Source organism: Hemitrygon akajei, chromosome 13 (genome assembly GCF_048418815.1).
Source record: "Hemitrygon akajei chromosome 13, sHemAka1.3, whole genome shotgun sequence".
In the NCBI taxonomy this organism is placed as follows: Eukaryota; Metazoa; Chordata; class Chondrichthyes; order Myliobatiformes; family Dasyatidae; genus Hemitrygon; species Hemitrygon akajei.
In genome coordinates, this window is record NC_133136.1 from 106,580,539 (window position 1) to 106,601,519 (window position 20,981).

Genomic DNA, 20,981 nt, shown 5'->3' on the forward strand with positions numbered 1-20,981 from the left:
TTTTCTAGTGCATAAATTAGTTATTATTTGCTATATTATTTATACAGAACTTTTGTTAACGACACAGAACTGTAAGTCATACTTGGGTTAATTGTTTTGGTAGAGCTAGCTGCTTTTTTAGGTAGCCGTCTAATTTTGGGTTGTGGGGGGGGGGTTCTCCAGTTCCAACACTACTCACTGTTTCTTTTGTTTTCCTTTGTTATTCAGGACATGTCTCTGTTTTGATTCTATGGATCTATGTTTACATTTTTGCTCCCAGACTGTTATTGTACTGCTTGACTTTTTATATGCCTGCTACCTTCTATGCACTAACAATTGATAATGGTTAATTCACTTAAATTTGTGAGCTGGAATGTAAAGGGATTGAATCACCCTGTTAAAAGAAGGAAGGTCTTCTCGCATATTAAACAACTCAAAGCTGACATTGCTTTCCTTCAAGAAACTCATATTCGTAGTTTTGATAATTCTTGGCTTCTGTCAAAGTGGGCGGGTCAGCATTTTCATTCATCCTTTGCTGCCAAAACTAGAGGGGGTCTCCATCCTTATTAATTCAAATATTCCTGTTGAACTCCATAATAAGATATCTGATACAAATGGCCGTTTTATTATTGTTTCTGGTAAATTATACAATACTAAAGTTGTACTAGCAAACCTGTATGCTCCCAATTTTGATGATGTTAATTTTTTTGAATGTTTTTTCTCCTCAGTACCAGATTTAAACTCATACTCCCTTATACTGGGTGGCGATTTCAATTGTTGGTTAGATCCTAATTTGGATCGATCGTCCTCTGTTACTAGACTACTTACTAAATCTGCATTAGCTATTCACTCTTTTCTCTCTAATTATGGTATCTGTGATATATGGCGTTTCCTTCATCCCACTGAGAGAGACTACTCTTTTTTTTCACATGTTCACCATACCTTTACTAGAATTGACTACTTTTTACTCGAGAATCAACTTATTCCATCTGTCTATTCTTGTGACTATCAGAGTATACTGATTTCTGATCATGCCCCAATTACTTTGTCCTTAAATTTTCCTGGTCTCCCTCAGAGGAATAAACACTGGTGTTTTGACTCGACTTTATTATCGGATGATGATTTTCTAAAATTTATTAAGGATCAGATAACCTTTTATTTTAACACCAATACATCATCTGAAATGTCATCCCAGATTGTCTGGGATGCCATGAAAGCATATTTGAGGGGTCAAATAATCTCCTATACAACAAATCTTAATAGAAAGTCCTGTGCAGATCGATTAGACCTCATTAATCAGATTAAAGAATTGGATCAACTGTATGCTCAAACTAAGAATCCTGAATTATACAAGAAGCGTGTAGAACTTCAAACTAAATTTAATCTTCTGTCTACTCAATCTGTCGAACGCCAACTTCTTGAAAGTAAGAGTCGCTTCTATATTCATGGTGACAAATCTGGTAAATTTCTAGCCAATCAGCTGAGACGTTCCAAAGCCAAACAACATATTACAAAGATCCGGAAGGAGAATGGAGACTTTACATTGGATCACTTAGAAATCAATGACGCATTTAAAAATTTCTATTCTCGACTTTATTCCTCTGAATCTTTGAATGACAATATCTCTGTTGATCACTTTTTAAATAATCTGAATATTCCTTCGCTTTCGTCTGATTTTAAAGCCAAACTTAATGCGCCTATTTCATCAGAAGAAATATCTTTTGCAATCTCTGCATTGTCTTCAGGGAAATCTCCTGGACCTGATGGGTTCCCCATAGAATTTTATAAATCATTCTCTTCACTTCTTTCCCCTCAGTTATTCTCAGTATTATCTGACTCGTTTAATTACGGTAAATTGCCACCCTCTTTTAATGAGGCATCTATTATTCTTTTATTAAAAAAGGGTAAAGACCCAAAAGAGTGTTCCTCATATAGGCCGATTTCTTTGCTCAATGTTGATGTTAAAATCTTGGCCAAAGTTTTGGCTTATAGATTAGAAACTGTTATCCCCTCTATTATTTCTGATGATCAAACTGGTTTTATTAAAAATCGTCTTCCTTTTATTAACATTTGACATTTATTTAACATTTTATATTCACCTTCAACTGGGATTCCTGAATGTGTTATTTCCCTCGATGCGGATAAAGCATTTGATCGTATAGAGTGGAACTACCTTTTTGCAGTTTTAGAAAAATTTGACTTTGGTCAAAGTTTTATCTCTTGGATCAAATTGCTGTATTCATGCCCTACTGCCTCTGTTTTGACTAATTTTCAGAAATCCCAGTTATTTAACTTTAAACGTGGCACCCGCCAGGGATGCCCTTTAAGTCCCTTTCTCTTTGATTTGGCTATAGAACCTTTGGCGATAGCATTTCGAAATTGTCCTGGATTGACCGGGTTTTGGAGAGGGGGTGTTGAGCATAGAGTTTCTCTTTATGCTGATGACTTATTACTTTTTCTTTCAAATCCGTCTACATCCTTACCTCCAATGTTTTCACTTCTTGATCAGTTTAGCCAGTTCTCTGGCTATAAACTTAATTTATATAAGAGCGAACTTTTCCCAATTAATAAAGAAGCACAAGAACTAACATTTCGTGATCTCCCTTTTAAAGTAGTTCACAATCAATTTACTTATCTTGGGATTACAGTCACAAGGAAGTTTAAAGATCTCTTTCGTGAAAATTTTGCCAATCTTTCATATACTATAAAACCGAGTCTGTTACAATGGTCACCACTATCTATGTCTTTGGTAGGTCGTATCAATGTTGTTAAAATGTATGTTCTCCCTAAACTTTTATATTTATTTCAATCAATCCCAATTTTTATTCCTAAATCTTTTTTTGATTCTTTAGACTCTATTATTTTGTCATATCTGTGGAAGAATAAGCACTCTAGAATTAATAAAGTTTATCTCCAAAAATCTAAAAAAGAGGGTGGCATGGCTTTACCTAACTTTCGTTTATATTATTGGGCAGCCAATATACGTTGTGCTACCTTTTGGTCTTTTTTCCATGGCCAACCCGAGTGCCCTAATTGGGTGGCAATGGAGTTGAGCTCCACTAAAGATTTATCTATCTCTGCACTTCTTGGCTCTGTACTCCCTAGTAGTTTGTCCAGATTAATTGTTAATCCTCTTGTTAGACACACTTTGCGTATATGGGTTCAGTTTAGGAAGTTTTATGGTTTCCATGGTTTTTCCTTTTCTAGCCCTATCTTACATAATCACCTTTTTTTACCTACTACATATGATTCAGCATTCCATGATTGGTATAGGAAGGGCATTAGACATTTTGAAGATCTTTTTATTGATAATCGCTTCGCATCTTTTCAACAGCTCTCTGCTAAGTTCAATCTGCCCAATGCTCATTTTTTTTTAGATATCTCCAAATTAGACACTTTATTAATCCTTTAATTCCTAACTTCCCTGAAATGCCTGAGAAAAATGTTATGGATTTCTTTCTTTCTATTAATCCACTAGGTAAAGGTTTAATATCATTTATTCCTGATAAATTAGCATCCTTACGGCGTGCCCCTGTGGATAAAATTAGAATGGCTTGGGAGCATGATTTAAATATCTCCTCATCTGATGAGACTTGGGATTCGATTCTCAAATCAGTTAATTCAACCTCTCTTTGCGCTCGCCATTGCCTTTTACAGTTTAAGATTGTTCATTGAGCCCATATGTCTAAATCTAAACTATCCCGATTTTACCCTAACATTAGTCCTCTCTGTGATAAATGCAAAAGGGGTGAGGCCTCTCTCATTCATATGTACTGGTTTTGTCCTAGCTTGGAGAAATTTTGGAAAGATGTCTTCATAACGTTATCTTGTATTCTGAATCACCACCTAGAACCTAACCCTTTAATTGCTTTGTTCGGTTTTTTGGGTGAGACAGATTTACGCCTGAGTTCGACTAAGTGTCGAATATTATCTTTTGCTTCTCTCCTGGCTAGACGTTTAATCCTCCTTAGATGGAGGGATGTTGCCCCACCCACGCATTCTCAATGGCTTAATGATATTATGTCCTGCTTAGACCTTGAAAAAATTCATTATTCAGTTCTTAATTCGGATACAAAGTTCCATAAGGTCTGGGGACCTTTTATTGAGTATTTTCATAACCTTCCTCTTAACTAAAGTTTTTTTTTCGGTCCCTTGCTTTCAGCTCCTTTTTTGTTGGTAGTAGGCATTAATATCTTCTGTTGCTAAGTGTATTTACAGTTTTGGGGGTTTGAATGTCCTGATGTACACTCTCTAGATTGTGTTGTGGTTGGTCTGGAGTTCTTTTTTGTTGCGGGGCTTGGGGAGGATACTAATTTTACATGTCTTCTATTTGGGTGCTTTCTCAATTATCTTCTTTTGTATTATATTATTATTGTATGTTTATTTTTGCACTGTATTAATGTTCTTCATTTCGATCTGGTTTTTTTAAAATCTGTAGCGATGTAGAAAATGTATAAAAAACCTAATAAAAAAAAACAAAAAAAACCTAATCTCGTCTAAGCCTGATAAGCCAAAGCCTACTCATCCCCAATCTAACACTGGCTCACTCACACAATGGCTGCTCAATAACGACTCTTCTGCTTGCCCCTGCCTTATTTTTATTCCCCCTTCACTAATGATTGCCTTTCACTGACTGGGCACATTCCAAACTCCGAAAGCTGCCACAAAGTGCTGTGTTTTTCAAACTTCAATTGCGGACCTGTGTGAAGTCACCTCTCCTTCCGCTTGTGCTCCCTTTCACAGACTGGGTACAGTACACGCTCCAAAAACAGCCACAGAGCACTGCGTTTCTATTCTTGAATTGCTGTCTCTGTGAAGTCACCTCTTGTTCTTGCACTCCCGTTCAGTGATTGGGCACTTTTCAAACTTCTGCAATTAAAAATCTACCTTTGGAGATGAAGAGCAACTGTGAGCACCTGACGGCATCAAAGGGAGTTTGTAGATGGATCCACAAGCTGCTGATAGTACATAGTAAAAATACCAATATTTCTCTGAAAGCTCCAAAGCATTGAGTTCTACCTCATTGACTACAACATTTAAAGTATGTTTGACAAGAGATGTGGAACATCTAGTCAAGAGGAAGAAAGAAATTTACTTCAGGTTTAGGAAGCAAGGGTCAACCAGGACTCAACAGCATTACAGGGTAGGCAGGAAGGAACTGAAGAACGGACTTAGGAGAGCTATAAGAGGGCATTGGAAGGTCTTGGTGAGTAGGATTAAGAAAAACCCTTAGGTGTTCTACACACATATAAAGAGCAGGAGGATGACCAGGGTGAGGGTAGGACTAAACAAGGGTAGTCGAGGAAACGTGTTCCTGGAGTCAGAAGAGGTAGGAGAGGTTGTTCAGTATTCACCAGTGAGAGATCCCTTGATGATTGTGAGGGCAGCATAAAACAGGCTGATATGCTTGAACATGTTGATGTTAAGACAGATGATGTGCTAGAACTTCTGGAAAACATTAGGATAGATAGTCCCCAGGGTCAGACAGGATATACTCCAGGTTACTATGGGAAGTGAGAAAGAGACTGCAGCACCTTTGCTGATGATCTTTGCGTCCTCACTGGTGACAGGAATAGGACCAGATTATTGGCGGGTGACAAATGTTATTCCTTTGTTCAAGAAAAGGAGTAGTAATAACCTTGGGAATGGCACTGTGGCTCTGAAGAGAAGACAGACGAAGAAGACTGCAGTAGTGATAGGAGATTCCATCATCAGAGAGATAGAGACAAGATTCTGTGGACGTGATAGAGACACCCAGATGGTATGTTGCCTCCCTGGTGCCAAGGTCAGGGATGTCTTGGATCAGGGCATGGTATTCTAAAGAAGGAGGGTGAGTAGCCAGGAGACTTAGTACATATGGCCACCAGTGACATAGGTAGGAAAGGCAAGGAGGTCCTGAAGAGAGATTTTAGTCCTGAATGAATATAATATACCCCAAAAGATATCCATTCCAGGTTCACCATGCAATAGGTTTGAAATCACATGTACAGACAGAACAAGTGTTCTAGTAACCCAGTTTTCCCTCTGTCCTGCAGCGCTGTCAACAAGGAGTTGACACATTCATTCCGTGACTGGCAGGCGGTTTCCTCTGAGTGCTCCTGTTTCCTCTTACATCCGAAGGATGAGATGGCAGGCTAAATGCACACTGTTACCTATTGCTAATGTAAGTTCCCGGCAAAACAAATTCATAGGGAACTAAGGGAGAAAATGTTTCAGGTAATAAGGAGAGGATGAATGGCTTGGATCTGGGTAGCTGGAGAGAATAATGCAAGAATTAAATGTCAGATTATAATAGTGTTAGTAACTGACAATAAGAATGGTGAAATACCCCAATACTGGCCACCGAAAGCAGGGCAGGAACTTCAGGATAGTTTAAAAAATGGTCATGGCTTTCTTGAATGCATTACCAAAGGCCAAAGTGGGGAACGGTAATGGAGCCTCTGGATAAGGGATGTGTCATGCAGAGAGTCTGTATATACATATTGAAATGTAACAACATGCCATAACATGAAAGTATATTTCTGCCTCACCAGAGTTAGGCCTGGTTTGTTTAGCTGGGTTAACACACCTCGAGAGGCGGAGTGGAGATACACCTCTACCAAAGGAGGTGTAAGGCACTCCTTCCTTCCGCTAGCCTGTAGATCACCCTTGGGCAAGGTGTAACAGCTGCATAGCCCCCTGATCATGGCCATGTGAAGCCACGAGAGCGGGTGGTGGATGGTCATATGAGCAGCCAGTGCATATCACAAGTCCTGGTTATATGACCACTGCCACCAGGCAGACAACCTCTATTGATAATGGTTGGGGTCACCCATCTTGTAAAGACACTGTCCAGCAGAAGGCAATGCAAACCAGTTCTGTCGAAAAATTAGGCAAGAACAATCATGGTCATGGAAAGACAGTGACCACCCATGTCATATGACACAACACGTAACAAACTAACAAGCACACCTGCAGAAAAGTTTAAAATAAGCAAACAATAGCCCATGGGAATACGTCCTGAAGATAACTTCTTTTTACTGGAGTTTCAGGATTCTAGCAGCCCTGCAATTGGTAATAGGTCAGCACAAGGTCATGTCAAGCAGGACAGCACAGGTGGAAGTTTGCAATGATGTGATACTGACCAGAGTCAGGGGTCTTCAAAGTTCACAAGGGATAGAATTGGATAATTGTACATTATCTTTGTTTACAGATAATGACTGAATTGTTGCACCTCAGCTTCAAATATGTATAAAAATGCTGTAACTTGTTGCATCAGAGAGGGAACATACAGCCTCTCTCTGACCAGCGGGTGAAAGATTGATTACCTTGCTGTTTGACCTGGGTACGGACTGTGTAAGCGTTTCTTTCAGCCTCAACAGTGGACATGGCCTGTTTATGGACTCCTGCATACACAGAGCTCCACCACCCTAATGAAGACCCTGTTGACATGTAGACCGCCACTTTTGGCATGAACCTCACCATGAACAAATTCCCAATCAAGGAATCACAGCAGGTAAGGATTTGACAGAAGTCACTACTGACCAGGAATTCTGGGCCTTTAGGTTATCCTACTTTGAATAAAGGGTCTTGTGAGAGGATCTGATAGAAGCATTTAAAATCATTATTACTTTAGATAACAGATGGAGCAAAGGCTCTTCCTATTGATAAGACAATAGGATAAGGGCTCAAAAGTTGCAAACAACCAGAAATCATACAGTGATAAAAATATTTTTGCACAGAAGGTGTTTGCCATCTGCAATGTACTGCCAGAAGAGGCTGATTCAGTCATGATATTCAAAAAGGAACTGGATAAGAACTTGGAAGGAAATAAAATTGTGAGGCTCTGCTGAGAAGGCAGGAAGTGGGTTTATTGGCATTGATGAACACAAGAGATTCTGCAGATGTTGGAAATTCAGAAGGAACACACACAGAATAGTGCAAAGGTATTATAGCTCGGGATGTAGGAGTTTGGAGTTCAATTCTGACGTTATCGGAATGGAGTTTGCACGTCCTCTCTGTGCATGCACGGGTTTCCTTCAGGCGTTCCAGTTGCCTCCTGTTAGTAGGTTCATTGGTTATTGTGAATTGTCCCATGTTTAGGCTGGGGTTGAAGTGCCGGGTTACTGGTACTTCAGCTCAAAGGACCATAAGGGCCAATCTGTGCTGTATCTCTAAATAAATAAATAAATAAATACCCGTGAGAGCCTGTTAGCAAATCGGAAACTTGAAAGAAATTTGTGAGAAGCAGCAGGAAGTGACCTAAAGTTACTTGAAAATGTATGAACCTATAAATTAACTCTGTTCTGCCCAATCCTCAACCCAAACCCACTCAACCCTCACTAACTTAAAACAAAACCTTAGTAAAGCTAAGGATATTAGGCAGTTTGGAAACTTGATAGCCAGCAGAGGGCCGACAACAGTACCGGGGCCTTCCTTTCCCTCTGAGTAAATTGCTGAGGCTTCCATCAGCTTTAAACTCCTCTCACGAGCCAGGTATTATCATGAAGATAGGCACAATCTTCCAGAGTCGAATTACATGTGATTTCCTAGTCTGACAAAATCAGCCTGGAGTATTAAAGATTAGCTTTATTTGTCATGTGTACAATGAAACATCGAAACATGCCGTGAAATGCGCCATTTACGTGAAACCAGCCACGAGCGTTACCACACTTCTCGTGCCGGCATAGCATGTCCACAACTTACTAACTCAAACCGTACATCTTTGGACTGTGGGAGGAATCCAGAGCTCCTGGAGGAAACCTATGCAGTCACGGAAAGCACATTCAAACTCTTTATAGATAGCTGAGAGAATCAAATGCTGATCGGTGGTCACTGGCACTCTGAAGCTATTGCTCTAACTGCTATGCTATATTCCAGACGCAAAAATAATTCCCATGGAATCACACAACACAGAAAATAAACATCTTGTCCTTTACCTCTATTAATGCAGCTGAAGCAGCTCCACCATGTGTTGTCTCCTCCAGACCAAAAACTGTTAAACATGCCAGTTGCTTTTTGAGTTCAATTTTTTAAACCATTTCAAAATTCGAAGTAAATTTTGTTAGCAAAGTACATATATGTCACCATTTACAACCCAGAGATTCATTTTCCTGCGGGCATACTCAGCAAATCTATAGGATAGTACTACAGTCGGCCCTCATTATCCACGAATTCTGCATGCGCGAATTCAACCAACCGCGAATCGTGAAAACCCAGAAGTGCTTTTCCAGCACTTGTTGTCTGAGCATGTACAGACTTTTTTTCTTGTCATTATTCCCTAAACAATGCAGTATAACAACTATTTACATAGCATTTACATTGTATTAGGTATTGTAAGTAATCTAGGGATGATTTAAAATATACGGGAGGATGTGCGTGGGTCATCGTGGATCGGGATCCAAAAAAAAATCGGAAGTTCTCTTACTAATTAAGTCAGAACAGGTACATCCGGTATTATTTAGCGTCAGTTAGTCAAACGTTTGTTTTAGTATATAGTATATGTTTTACCTTTCTATGTATATAAAACACTTCAGACCGTACATTTCAGCGCTGGGCTCGGGAACGGCCCAGGTTCGATCCAGTGACAGACCACTTCCGAGTGCGCTCTCCGCCGTGCCGGGTTGATGTGGAGGATCAAAACCCCAAAACCCAATAATTAAACACTGTAATAATTGTAGCTTTCATTGGGGCAGAGCCTTTCTCACATTATCCTTTAAAATTGTTCCGATCATTGACCGACGTAGCCTAACGCTTTTCCAATGATCGGTATCATTTCACCTCTTTCCGATCGCTTTATTATTTCTACTTTCTTTTCAATCGTGATTATTTCCATGAACAGAAACACTGCGGATTCAGAGCTCCGACGCGGGGTCCTAATGTCCACCGCACTGAGACATGTTAAATAAGGTATCGGGTTCCGCTGGGTCCTAATGTCCACCGCACTGAGACATGTTAAATAAGGTATCGGGTTCCGCTGGGTCCTAAGGTCCACTGCATTGAGACCAGTTGAATAAGGGACTTGAGCATCTGCGAATTTTGGTATCCATGAGGGGTCCTGGAACCAATCCCTCGTGGATAAGGAGGGCCGACTGTATAACAGGATCAATGAAAGATCAACCCGAGTGCAGAAGGAAACAAATTGTAAATAAAAATAAACCGCAATACATAATGAAAACGTGAGATTATGAGATAAAGGGTCCTTGAAGAGAGATCAATATTTCTTACTTCGGAGAGCCAGGTAGAAGAATGCATGTTGCCAGAGGTTAATGGCCAAGGTGCATCAGTCACACAATATAATGATAAAATGATATTTAACTAACACTGCTGACATGAAATTTAGAAAAAGCAAGACAGCTATCCCAGGTTTGGAGAACCCTGAGGAACTTAGATCCAGGGGCAACTATTTTTGCTATAACATGCTTCATCTACTATTTAATATCTCAAAATACCCATCCTATATTCCAAAATGTTATTTTATTTAAATTGTGATTGCTCTGTCTGGTGTATTGATACCTGGTCTGCTGAACCCATAGATCAGACTGAGCGAGTCCCGTTGGATGCTGCTTCTGTGCCTGAGAACACCGGCATCTTTGCAAATCAAGCAATTTTTAGAAGTTTAGCTCCTTGGTTTTCGATTCATATCTTGCTCCATGTCTAATAATGCAGGTGATACAAGGAGACATTTACCTGCCAGTAAGTAGCTCAAAGACAAGTATTCCCAATGACCAGAAATCCACACCAAAATCATGGCCTTTGTTCAGGATAATCTCCGGGGCCACGTATTCAGCTGTCCCACAGAATGTCCATGTTTTCTGACCTCTGCCAATCTTCTTAGCAAATCCAAAGTCAACCTGAAAGCAGAGGATAATAAAATGTATTCTTCTAATTATTGGCAATATCTGTTCAATCAATATAATGGCTGTAAATGGACACAAACTTGCAAATGTGATCAGTTCAGGATGGACAAAGGCATATACTGACCTTGATAGACTTTATGGCATCGGTGGGAGTTTATTTAATATAACAATAACAACTGATCTAGGCCATGAGCAGAATTAAGCCATTTGGCCCATTGAGTCTACTCTGCTATTCCATCATGCCTGATTTATTATCCCTCTCAACACCATTCTCCTGCCTTCTCCTCATTATCTTTGATGTCCTGATTAACCAAGAACTTATCAACTTCTATTTTAAATATAATCAATAACTTGGTCTCTGCAGCCACCTATGGCAATGAATTCCACATATTTACTACCCTCTGGCTAAATAAATGTCTCCTCTTCTCTGCTCTAAATGGATGTCCCTCTAGTCTGAGGCTGTGCCCTCTGGTCCTAGGCTCCCTTACTATAGGAAACATTGTTCCTACATCCAACCTATCCAGAACTTTCAGTATTCAATAGGTTCCTTGAGAATCCCTATCATTATTCTGAACTCCAGCAAGTACATGCCCAAAGCCATCAAACACTCCTCAGACGGTAACATCCCCAAAATCGTTCTTGTATACTTCCTCTGGACCCCCTCCAATTCTAGCACATCTTTTCTTAGATAAGGGGCCCAAACCTGCTCACAATACTCCAAAAGGTATTTGACCAATGGCTTACAGAGGCTCATCCTTGCTCTTATACCAAATCCTCTCAAAATGAATGCTAACATTGCATTTGCCTTCCTTACCACCGACTCAACCTGTGAGATAACATTTAGGGACTCCCAGGCAATCTTGCTAGCCTGGCCCTCACTGACATAGCGCTGCTAATCTCATCCTGGTTCCTTCTTGAGGGCATGTGATATGGGGAATCTCTAGGTAGGGAGTGCCTCACTCTGCTCCTCCAGTGCCAGTGGTATCCTTCTTTTCAACTACAATTGCTGCAATCTGCAGAATGTAATTTCCATATGAGAAACATACCTTTCAACTGTCTAAACAAACTAATGATTTTACGATCTCCTGAAGGAATCAGCGAACTTGACTCTCAGAAATGCAAGTACCGACCCTTGAAGTAGACGAAGGTTGGCCATGGCTAGAAGAGAGTGGGGAGCAGGCGGCCAGGTGGATTTCTAGCAGGTTAAGGCATCGAGACCGGAGACCAGAAACTGAACCAGTGTTCAGCCCCACTATGTGCCAGCCAAGGTCCCCCACCTGAGCTGATCCAGTCTGTCTGTGTTTGACCAGACTCGCTCGCTGTGGGAGGGAGGTGCTGGAGTCTCAGGTCCCACGCCGCTTGGTTCAGGTCGGGAAGAGTTATTGCCTGGTAGCCACTGGGTTCCTGGACAGGCTTCACTCACCTCGGCGCTGGACTGACTCCCCGGCCCGTGGGCTCACTCTCCAGACTCTGTAGCTCATGTTCTCAGTATTATCTGTGTTATTATTTGCATATATGCCCTCTTTTGCACATTGGATATTTGTCAGTCTGCATTATCTGTGTTTTCTGTGGATCCTATTGTATTTCTTTATCTTCCTGTGGGTGCCTACAAGAAAATGAATCTCAAACTTGTATATGGTATACATACTTCAATAATAAATTTACTTTGAACTTTGATGTTCTAAGAGGCTAGTAGAGGCAACACATACAAAAAGCTAGAAGAATTCAGCAGGCCAGGCAGCATCTATGGAGAAAAGTACAGTCAACGTTTCAGGCGGAGACCCTTCAATCCCTGCCAAAGGCTCTCAGCCTGAAATATCAACTGTACTTTCGTTCCGTAGATGCTGCCTGGCCGGCTGAGTTCATCCAGCATTTTGTGTGTTACTCAGATTTCCAGCATCTGCAGATTTCCTCTTGTTTGCAACTAGTGGAGGCTCTGATTTTTTCAAGGGATCATGGAATCTTCTAAATCAGGCTAACACTCAGTGTATCCAAATCCCACTGTAAGTTTTTGCTGGAATGGGCTATGACAGTCCTGAACATGTGAAGGAATTGTTGTTGAGAAAATGGATGTTCAGCTTATTTGGTGCAACTTCTAGCACTGACAATCAGTCAGCAATGAGTCATAGGAGCCTGGATGATCCAAAACAGTCTGTCACAATCTGCTTACCAGTCCTCTTCCTCAGCTTCACCCATGAAAGAATCTCAGTTCCAGGTACATAAATAGCTAGCTGGAACATTTCTGTTGGGTAGGAACTTATTTGAAGAATTTAAAATTAATTCTTAAATATATATTCCTTGAAAATCTTCACTTTACAGATATAAACAGAGATGTGCAGGTCACATTGACAAATGTTGCGATTTCATCAAACGTCTTTCCACATTGTTCCACTGTGTGGGGATTGTCACAACCAGAGAAGACTACTGTAAACAAGTCCTACCAGGTTCTTCTTACAATCCACTGGCCTCTCAAGTGCACAAGACATCCAGCTAGCAACTATTTTGTTTTCCCGTACTTGCACGGTCCTTTGAGTGGATGTGGGAGCTCTGTCCCTCTCCTCTGCAGCTTTTGATTTCTTCATGAGACCAACATGACTCAAGTCCCAGTGTGCCTTTGTGGAAATTGGATTCATCGCCTGTGAACAGTTTGCGCAGCACTACCTTTGCCCAAGTAATCCTCAAGAGTGTTATTTAATACTTACCAACTTTATGTATCCTTCAGTATCAAGCATAAGATTCTCTGGTTTCAGGTCCCTGTAGACAACTCCAATATGATGTAGGTAATCAAAAGCTTCCGTCACACATGAAATACAAAATTTTGATGTAAGCTCATCAAAGCTGCCTCTGACAAAGGAAGAATGCATTGAGATATTTGGTCAGTGAAACATGCAAGCTAAGAAAGACTTCACAAAGGTCAATTTAGAAAGCAAAGTCGACTATTTTTTTGTGCAGATGTCAGATTAGCTTACCTATCCCTAAGGATGCTCCAGATCTCTCCTCCAAGGCAAGCCTCCAACAGCATGTAAACACACTTGTTATCTTTAAAGCTGCGAAACAGTCTACAACAGCAGAATGGGAGAAAACCAATACAGCTTAAAGAGCTCGCTCAGAATCGGAATGAAAATGCAATTGAGTTTATATATTTGGATTCAACATAGGAAACAGAATTAATTGCAAAGAGTTGCTGCCACGACATTAACTTGCCCAATTTATGTTTGGAATTAATATAAAGATAAGTATCTTTTTATACTTAAAGTAATAGTTTGAAAATGGTTAAGAATTTACAGAGAACAATGGTGTGAATAGGGTTGAGATTTTAATGTTAACAAAGAGCTATTCGTTCTAATGATTACCAGCTAGTAATGAGAAGTTAAATATCCATTTCCTAAATTCTTAGGTTCACCAAAACTCAATGAGTCAGAAGTACCAACAAGACTAAAACATAAATGAGGAGTATTTTAAGCTTAACATATTTGGGATTATGACAACCACTACATTCAAGAGGATTGTGACTGTTAAGTTTACTGCAAACCATTTGAACCAATACATGTGTGCAAATACATGTTGAATCCTAGTTTTATTCTAATTTTACTCTGAGTTTATTTCAAGCTAGGCGTCCAGGTTTTCTGCTGCAAATCAAGCGACAGCAGAATGACTGCTGACTCTATGATGATGACCAGAATTAGACAAACCAGCAAGATTTGACTTTGATTGTTGTTCTCCTTGCTGTTGTGGATTGACAGACCAAACTACAAAGCAATCATGTTTATATTGCATAAAGCAACCATTACATTGTGAACTAGCAATTGTAAAAGCATTGATGCTACCAGCCAGCAAATCAATGACCCAGCTAATTTCTATCAGACTGTGCTTCCCTTTCCTTGTTGTCGTGTCATCTACCAGCAGATGAAACGTGGAATTTGAAGCTCAATGACAGTTCGACCTTCTTACGGTCACCCATCACCGTCAAGTAGGGAATTCAACCATTTTGTCCTTCATTGCAAGATGAATTGCTGAGAAAATGGTCAAACGCATTATCTCTTACCAGAACATCACCAATTCTGATACTACTGGCATGAGGCCAGCTATTGGCTGTGCTGGAAGGAGTAATTAAACAGAACTTCCCTTCCCCTCATCTTTTGTCATATTCTTAGACTAAGGTCACAGCAGCTCATGTAGATCTACAATTTTACATTGAATGTTTAGAATGCATTGGCCTCTTCAGTGGCTTCACCTTGGAAAGGAAACAGGATCCAGCGGAGCCCCACTCATCTAGTTTAAATAGTTCAGGTTTGGCAGTAATCATGAAATAAAATTTTGATTAACAGCATCATTTTATTTCATGGTGAACAAAGAAACTACGGCTGACATTATTTATTGCTTTCATTCCCTTAAGAGTAACCATTTAATATTTATTTTCCAAGTTTTCCAAAGTTCAAATATTATGCTCTTGATTAAATATGAATGAAGCAATTTCCAAGTTCCGACTACTCTTAACTCCTTTTCATTCCAAGACCTTGATCTTTATGATCAGAGGCAACATTCTCTGTGAACTCATCCCAACAACGTTACCTCCAACTGTTAGTTATTAAATAAGGCAATGGTTATGGACAAACTGCCTTTGTGAAAGACAGCCAAAGCATGGCTTCAACATGTTAACAGCAATAGTCTCCACATTTTATAAAATTAGGAAGTAATTTTAGCTCTGAATACCTTCAAATAAATTTCCCTGCCATGGGTGAAGAGGGTCTGTCCATTGAAGCCAGTCTATGCTTCTAAGTCTGCTCTAGATTTTTGATAATATTATTGTGGTATTGTGGTCTCTAAGATCAGATTTCTACAAAATAATGATAGATTTAAATTTATATACCATAGATTCCGGATTTTAAGCCGCTACTTTTTTCCCACATTTTGAACAGCTTTGAACTCTGCGGCCTTTAATACGGTGCGGCTAATGTATTATTTTTTTCATGGCCGCCAAAAACATTTTGCCTCGTAACAGTAGACCAATAAAATTGATGAGTAGTTCACAGAGGTCCAATGAAATTGTACGATGAATCAAGCGCACTTTCACAATTAAATTATTGTAAATCAGTCATTTGTACTCACCCTCATCAACATGGAAAACACTCGAAGAAAAGCATTGTGCTGCCTTTATGGCAGTTATTTAGTTTATAATATTTTCGCTTAGTAATTCATTTGTTAGTTAAAGTTAGAACTGTTTTAACTATATTTGTTTTCTGTATTACATCGCGGGATGCTATGACATCACACCCGGTTTCGCCGTGTCTTGTGGGATACCGGTTTGCGATAAACGGGACGGCGGGGGGGAGCGGCGGAGCGAAAACGCTGCTTTTAAGTTAAAGGCGATCAATAACTTTTCCTGGTAGGCTGCAGTATATATATTTTTTACCAGTCGTTAGGAGATATTGGAATGTTGTTCAGTAAAGAAGTATACGCAACGTATATTTAAAAGTAGCCGCGTTACAGGCACGGTTCGAAAAAAAGCATTTGCAATATGTATTTGTTTATGTTACCATATGGATTTAATTAAAAGTTAAAAAATCCTCACGTGTAATATCTTTCTGTGTAAATATCTCATATTACAACGTGGGACACCTGCGGCCGAAAATCCGGTGCGGCCGAAAATCCGGTGCGGCCTAAAATCCGGTGCGGCCTGTACAAGTAAAAAATTGATTTTATTTCTAAAATTAGAGCCAGCGGCTTTTAATCAGGTGCACTCTGTAGTGCGAAATCTACGGTAGATTCTAGGCAGGTCTAAAATGACTCTATACATAAAACTGAAGAAAGCTAGTTATTTTTTCTTTTAATCTGTAACATTAAAATTAAAACATTACCTATTTAATTAACATATAGCATTATAGTTTAAAAAAGATAAAGATTAGGCTGGGAAAGAAGAGAAGAGGAGTAACCACAATTTTAATGATACATTTGTATTTCTTCAGTCACAAGAAAAGACCCTCGTAGGTTGGATCAGTATTTAGTGTCCATTCCTGAACTTTGCTGCCAATATCATTCAGAAGGGCAATTCACATTGATGTGGACCTAAAGTCCATACAGCCCAAGCCAAGTAAGGTTGCTAGATTTCAAATTAATATTGCTAGCTTCTAATTTCAGGTTTATCTAATTACTTGAGTTTAAAGTCCTCAGCTGCCTCAGTACGTTTTGGGTTCATAAACAGTAAGAAACTATCAAATCTGCTTAATTTGAGCTTATTAATTTAACCACTAGTCTACTGTTCCCTAATTAAGCAAGAAAAATATCTTGCCTTATTCTGGCAATTGCTATTTTTTCATTAAGTTAAAAATAATTTTTAACATTATTATTAGAGGTAGAGCTCTCAACAATCTAGTAATTACAATTCAGCAGTGTGGGAAGGAAGCTTCATCTGCTCCATTTCGTTTCAGACATAGAAATATCTATTTTGGTTTTGTGAAGTCCATGCACACAAATAAGTACTGATTTTGCTATTACCTGTTTTACTTCATCTCATAAAGACAAATTTCTTACACATATCTCATCAATTGAGTAAAATATCACCAATAATCAGGATTAGTACTTATTGAAATATCCATATCGAAACTTCCTACGAAAAGTGGTTTCACTTATACTTGGGAAACTGTAACTAACAATGTGATCAACATTGCCTTATTTACTGTTCCATTCTGTCATTGAATCCTTAACTTTGCCCATAAAAAGCTCTCTCATCTGTGAAAATCAATTACATGCATGTGATTTTTCATGATAGACTGTACATTGTCATTGCAGCTGAGATATAAGTTCAAAGTACTTCTCGGATCAAACCAAAATGTGGAAGAGAAAGTATTTTAGGTACTATCTGCCAATCAAACTCATGAGAGCAATGGGATGGAAAGAAATTGCAGTTTATAATATATTTTTACTGTTTGTTGATGGTGAACCATGCTATGGAGAATTATACTCAGAACAGTATTAGGTTTAGTTGTAGACTCAAACAAAGTAAAATAACTTTAAAAATGTTATAGAAATGTTTGCACATAACTAGCTCACAAAATAGAACTACTGTACTTAGAGTAAATCTATCTAAGAGTATTTCTCCAGTCAAGGACTTACCTTACAATAAATGGAGAGCGAGCCTCTTCAAGAATCTTCTTCTCAGAATGGATGTGCTCCTGTTGTCTTGTATCAACAATGTGTTTTTTCTTTATACACTTCATGGCAAATGCAACATTTTCATTTTTCATTTTAACCTAGAGAAAACGATGTTTGCTTTTATGATTCTAAAGATGTGTTCCGAGAAAAAGGGCAGAAAAAGACAGATTTTCTTTTCACCACCTACATGAACACCAAATGATAATAGGCTCTAAAACAGGCAGGCAACATATACTGGGTTATAAGCATTTAGAGATGGAAGAGAATTTGCAAGGTAAGATTTAGAATAAAAGACTTTTGATGGCATTTTTCAAGATGGTGTTGGCTATATACAGCGACTCTTTATGGGCTACTCACAAAACTTCTAGATATACTTCTTCTGAACAACTATTGCTGCAATCTGCAGCCGGCAATTTCCCTTTTAAATCATCTTAACAAACTAGCAATTCTACAATATCCTGAAGGACTCAGCAGACTCAACTTTTAGGAATGCAGGTAAGACACCTTTAAGCAGTCAGAAGTATATCTCCAAGGCCAGAAGAGAGGAAGGAGGGGAGGACTCCAAACCAGACCAAAACAGAGGGGGTGGGGGAGTGGAGCTGTAAAACTTCCTCTACCTAGTGTCATGTTAGCAAATGTTCAGTCACTGGAGAAAATGACTGAGGACCTAAGGATTGCTGTATTGGAGGGGAATAAGGGATTGCTACGTATGTTCTCTGTTTCACAGGGACATTGCTTATCTCATGCATGCCAGCTACAGCGATCAAGCCCAAGGGCTTCTCGATCCACCAGATGGACTGGACAGCTGATTCAAAGGTGGAGGTCTGTGTTTCATGATAAACTCTTCCTAGTACGCAGATATAGCAGTCTTGTTTAAGTGCCGACTACTCTACTTACTGAGAGAGTTCTTATCCATGATCCTGACTGCAGTTTACACACTACCATCTGCTGACCTTGAGCAAGCACTCAGGGTACTGACAGCCACAGTACACAGCCTACCCGACACTTTTCAAATCATCACCGGGACTTAAATCAAGCTTGCTTGAAGAAATCTCTATCCAATTATCATCAACGGAACCTCTGCAGCACTAGGGGCCCCAACACATCCAACCACTGCTACAGTACCATGAGGAATGCTGACCATTCCATCTCTAGACCTCACTTCAGGAAACCTCCTCCTACCTGTATACTGTCAGAGGCTAAAGAGCAAGGCTTCAGCGGTAAGGACAGTGAAGCGATGCTTTCAGGAGGCGGAGGAGCGACTACAGGATCGCTTCGAGTCAGTGCATTAGGCCACGTTCAAGGATTCGTCAAAGGATCTGAACGAGTACACCACAGTTGTCACGGAGTTTATAAAGTAAGTTGTGAATGAGTGTGCCTCACAAAATTATTTAGAGTTTTCTCCAACCAAAAGATCTGCAATGTGTTGAGAGCTAGATCAGTGGAGTTCGGTCTGGCAACAAAGCAGAATACATGAGGTCTAGGTACGACCTCCGGAAAGCCATTTCACATGCCGAGTGGCAATTCTGGACCAAACTTGAATCACAGAAGGGTGGTCACCAACTGTGGCAGGGCCTGAAGGCTATCACCTCACTCAAAGTAAAACCAAGCAACATATGTGACAACAAGGTTTCACTCCCAAATGAATTCTTTGCCTTTCATGCTTGCTTTGACCGACAAGACATGGAAGCACATTCATGAACTCCCCGACGACCCTGTGAATTCAGTCTCTAAGGACAACGTGACAGCTCCCTTCAGGAGGGTGAACCCATGGAAGCCAGGCGAGGTAGCTGGTCAAGTACTGAAGACCTGTGCTGATCAACTGGCAGCAGTATTCACTTTAAGCACTCGCTTTGTCATTCTACGGTACCCACTTGCAGGCTTCAATTATACTGGTGCCCAGTGCAAGGTAACCTGCCCCAGTGACTATCACCCAGTAGCACTTGTGTCCATTGTGATGGAGTGTTTTGAGAGGTTGGTGATGAAACATATCGACTCCTGCCTGAGCAGCAACTTGGATCTCCACCAGTTTGCCTACCATCACAACAGGTCAACAGCAGATGCCATTTCATTGGCCCTTCACTCAACCCTGGAACATCGGGACAGTGAAAATGCATACATCAGGATGCTCCTCATTGTCTACAGCTCTACATTTAAGTCCATTGTCCCCTCAAAACTAATCAAGAGGCCTCTAGACCTTGGCCTCAATACCTCCCTGTGCAAATGGATCCTGGATTTCCTCACTTGCAGATCCCAGTCAGTTTGGATTGGCAACAACATCTCCTCCACAATCTCCCTCAGCACAGATGCATCACAAAATTATGTGCTTAGCCTCCTGCTCTACTCACTTTATACTTATGACTGTGAGGCTAAGTACAGCTCTAGTGCATTTTTTAACTTTGCAGATGACACCACAGTTATTGGCTGAATCAAAGGTGATGAGAATCAGCATATAGGAGGGAGATTGAAAATCTGGCTGAGTGGTGCCACAACAATAGCATCTCATCCAATGTTAGCAAAACCTTGTGGTCAATGATTATTGTTTATAGGAGGAGGAAACCAGAGGTCCTTCAACCAGTCCTCTTGAGGGGATCAGAGTTGGAGAGGGTCAGCAACTTTAAATTCCTTGGCATTATCATCTTGGAGGATTTGTTCTGGGACCAGCATGTAAGCACCATGACAAAGAAAACACAGCACCGCCTCAACTTTCCGAGAAGTTTGTGAAGATTTAGCATGTTATCTAAAACATTGACAAATTTGTATAGATGTGCGGTGGAGAGTATTGTTACGAAAACCCCGTAACCAGGTAACTTACCAGCAAAGATAGATGGATCAGCTGAGTCGGATGCTACTATTTTCAAACGTTTTATTCAAAAAGGGGCACAAACGTATGGTTAATACAAAACATTCAGATCATATACATGGTCAAAACTCAATCTAAAACACCGGTGTAATAATAATCATTCAAAACACAAGCTCGATCGTCGTCTAGGGGTAATGTAGATTTTATAT

General features: G+C 40.0%; 1 protein-coding gene across 4 annotated transcripts in view; it reads right to left on the minus strand.

Moving 5' to 3' along the window:
- The window catches only part of prkg2 (protein kinase cGMP-dependent 2), a 140,084-nt gene that overhangs the window by 23,142 nt on the left and 95,961 nt on the right, over nucleotides 1-20,981 (minus strand). For all 4 annotated transcript variants that reach the window (XM_073065222.1, XM_073065223.1, XM_073065226.1 and 1 more), the window contains 4 exons: nucleotides 17,931-18,067; nucleotides 13,787-13,876; nucleotides 13,520-13,661; nucleotides 10,648-10,811 (listed from right to left, as the gene is read on the minus strand). In XM_073065222.1, coding sequence (XP_072921323.1) covers nucleotides 10,648-10,811; nucleotides 13,520-13,661; nucleotides 13,787-13,876; nucleotides 17,931-18,067 — 533 coding nt within the window. The remainder of the gene's footprint in view (nucleotides 1-10,647; nucleotides 10,812-13,519; nucleotides 13,662-13,786; nucleotides 13,877-17,930; nucleotides 18,068-20,981) is intronic.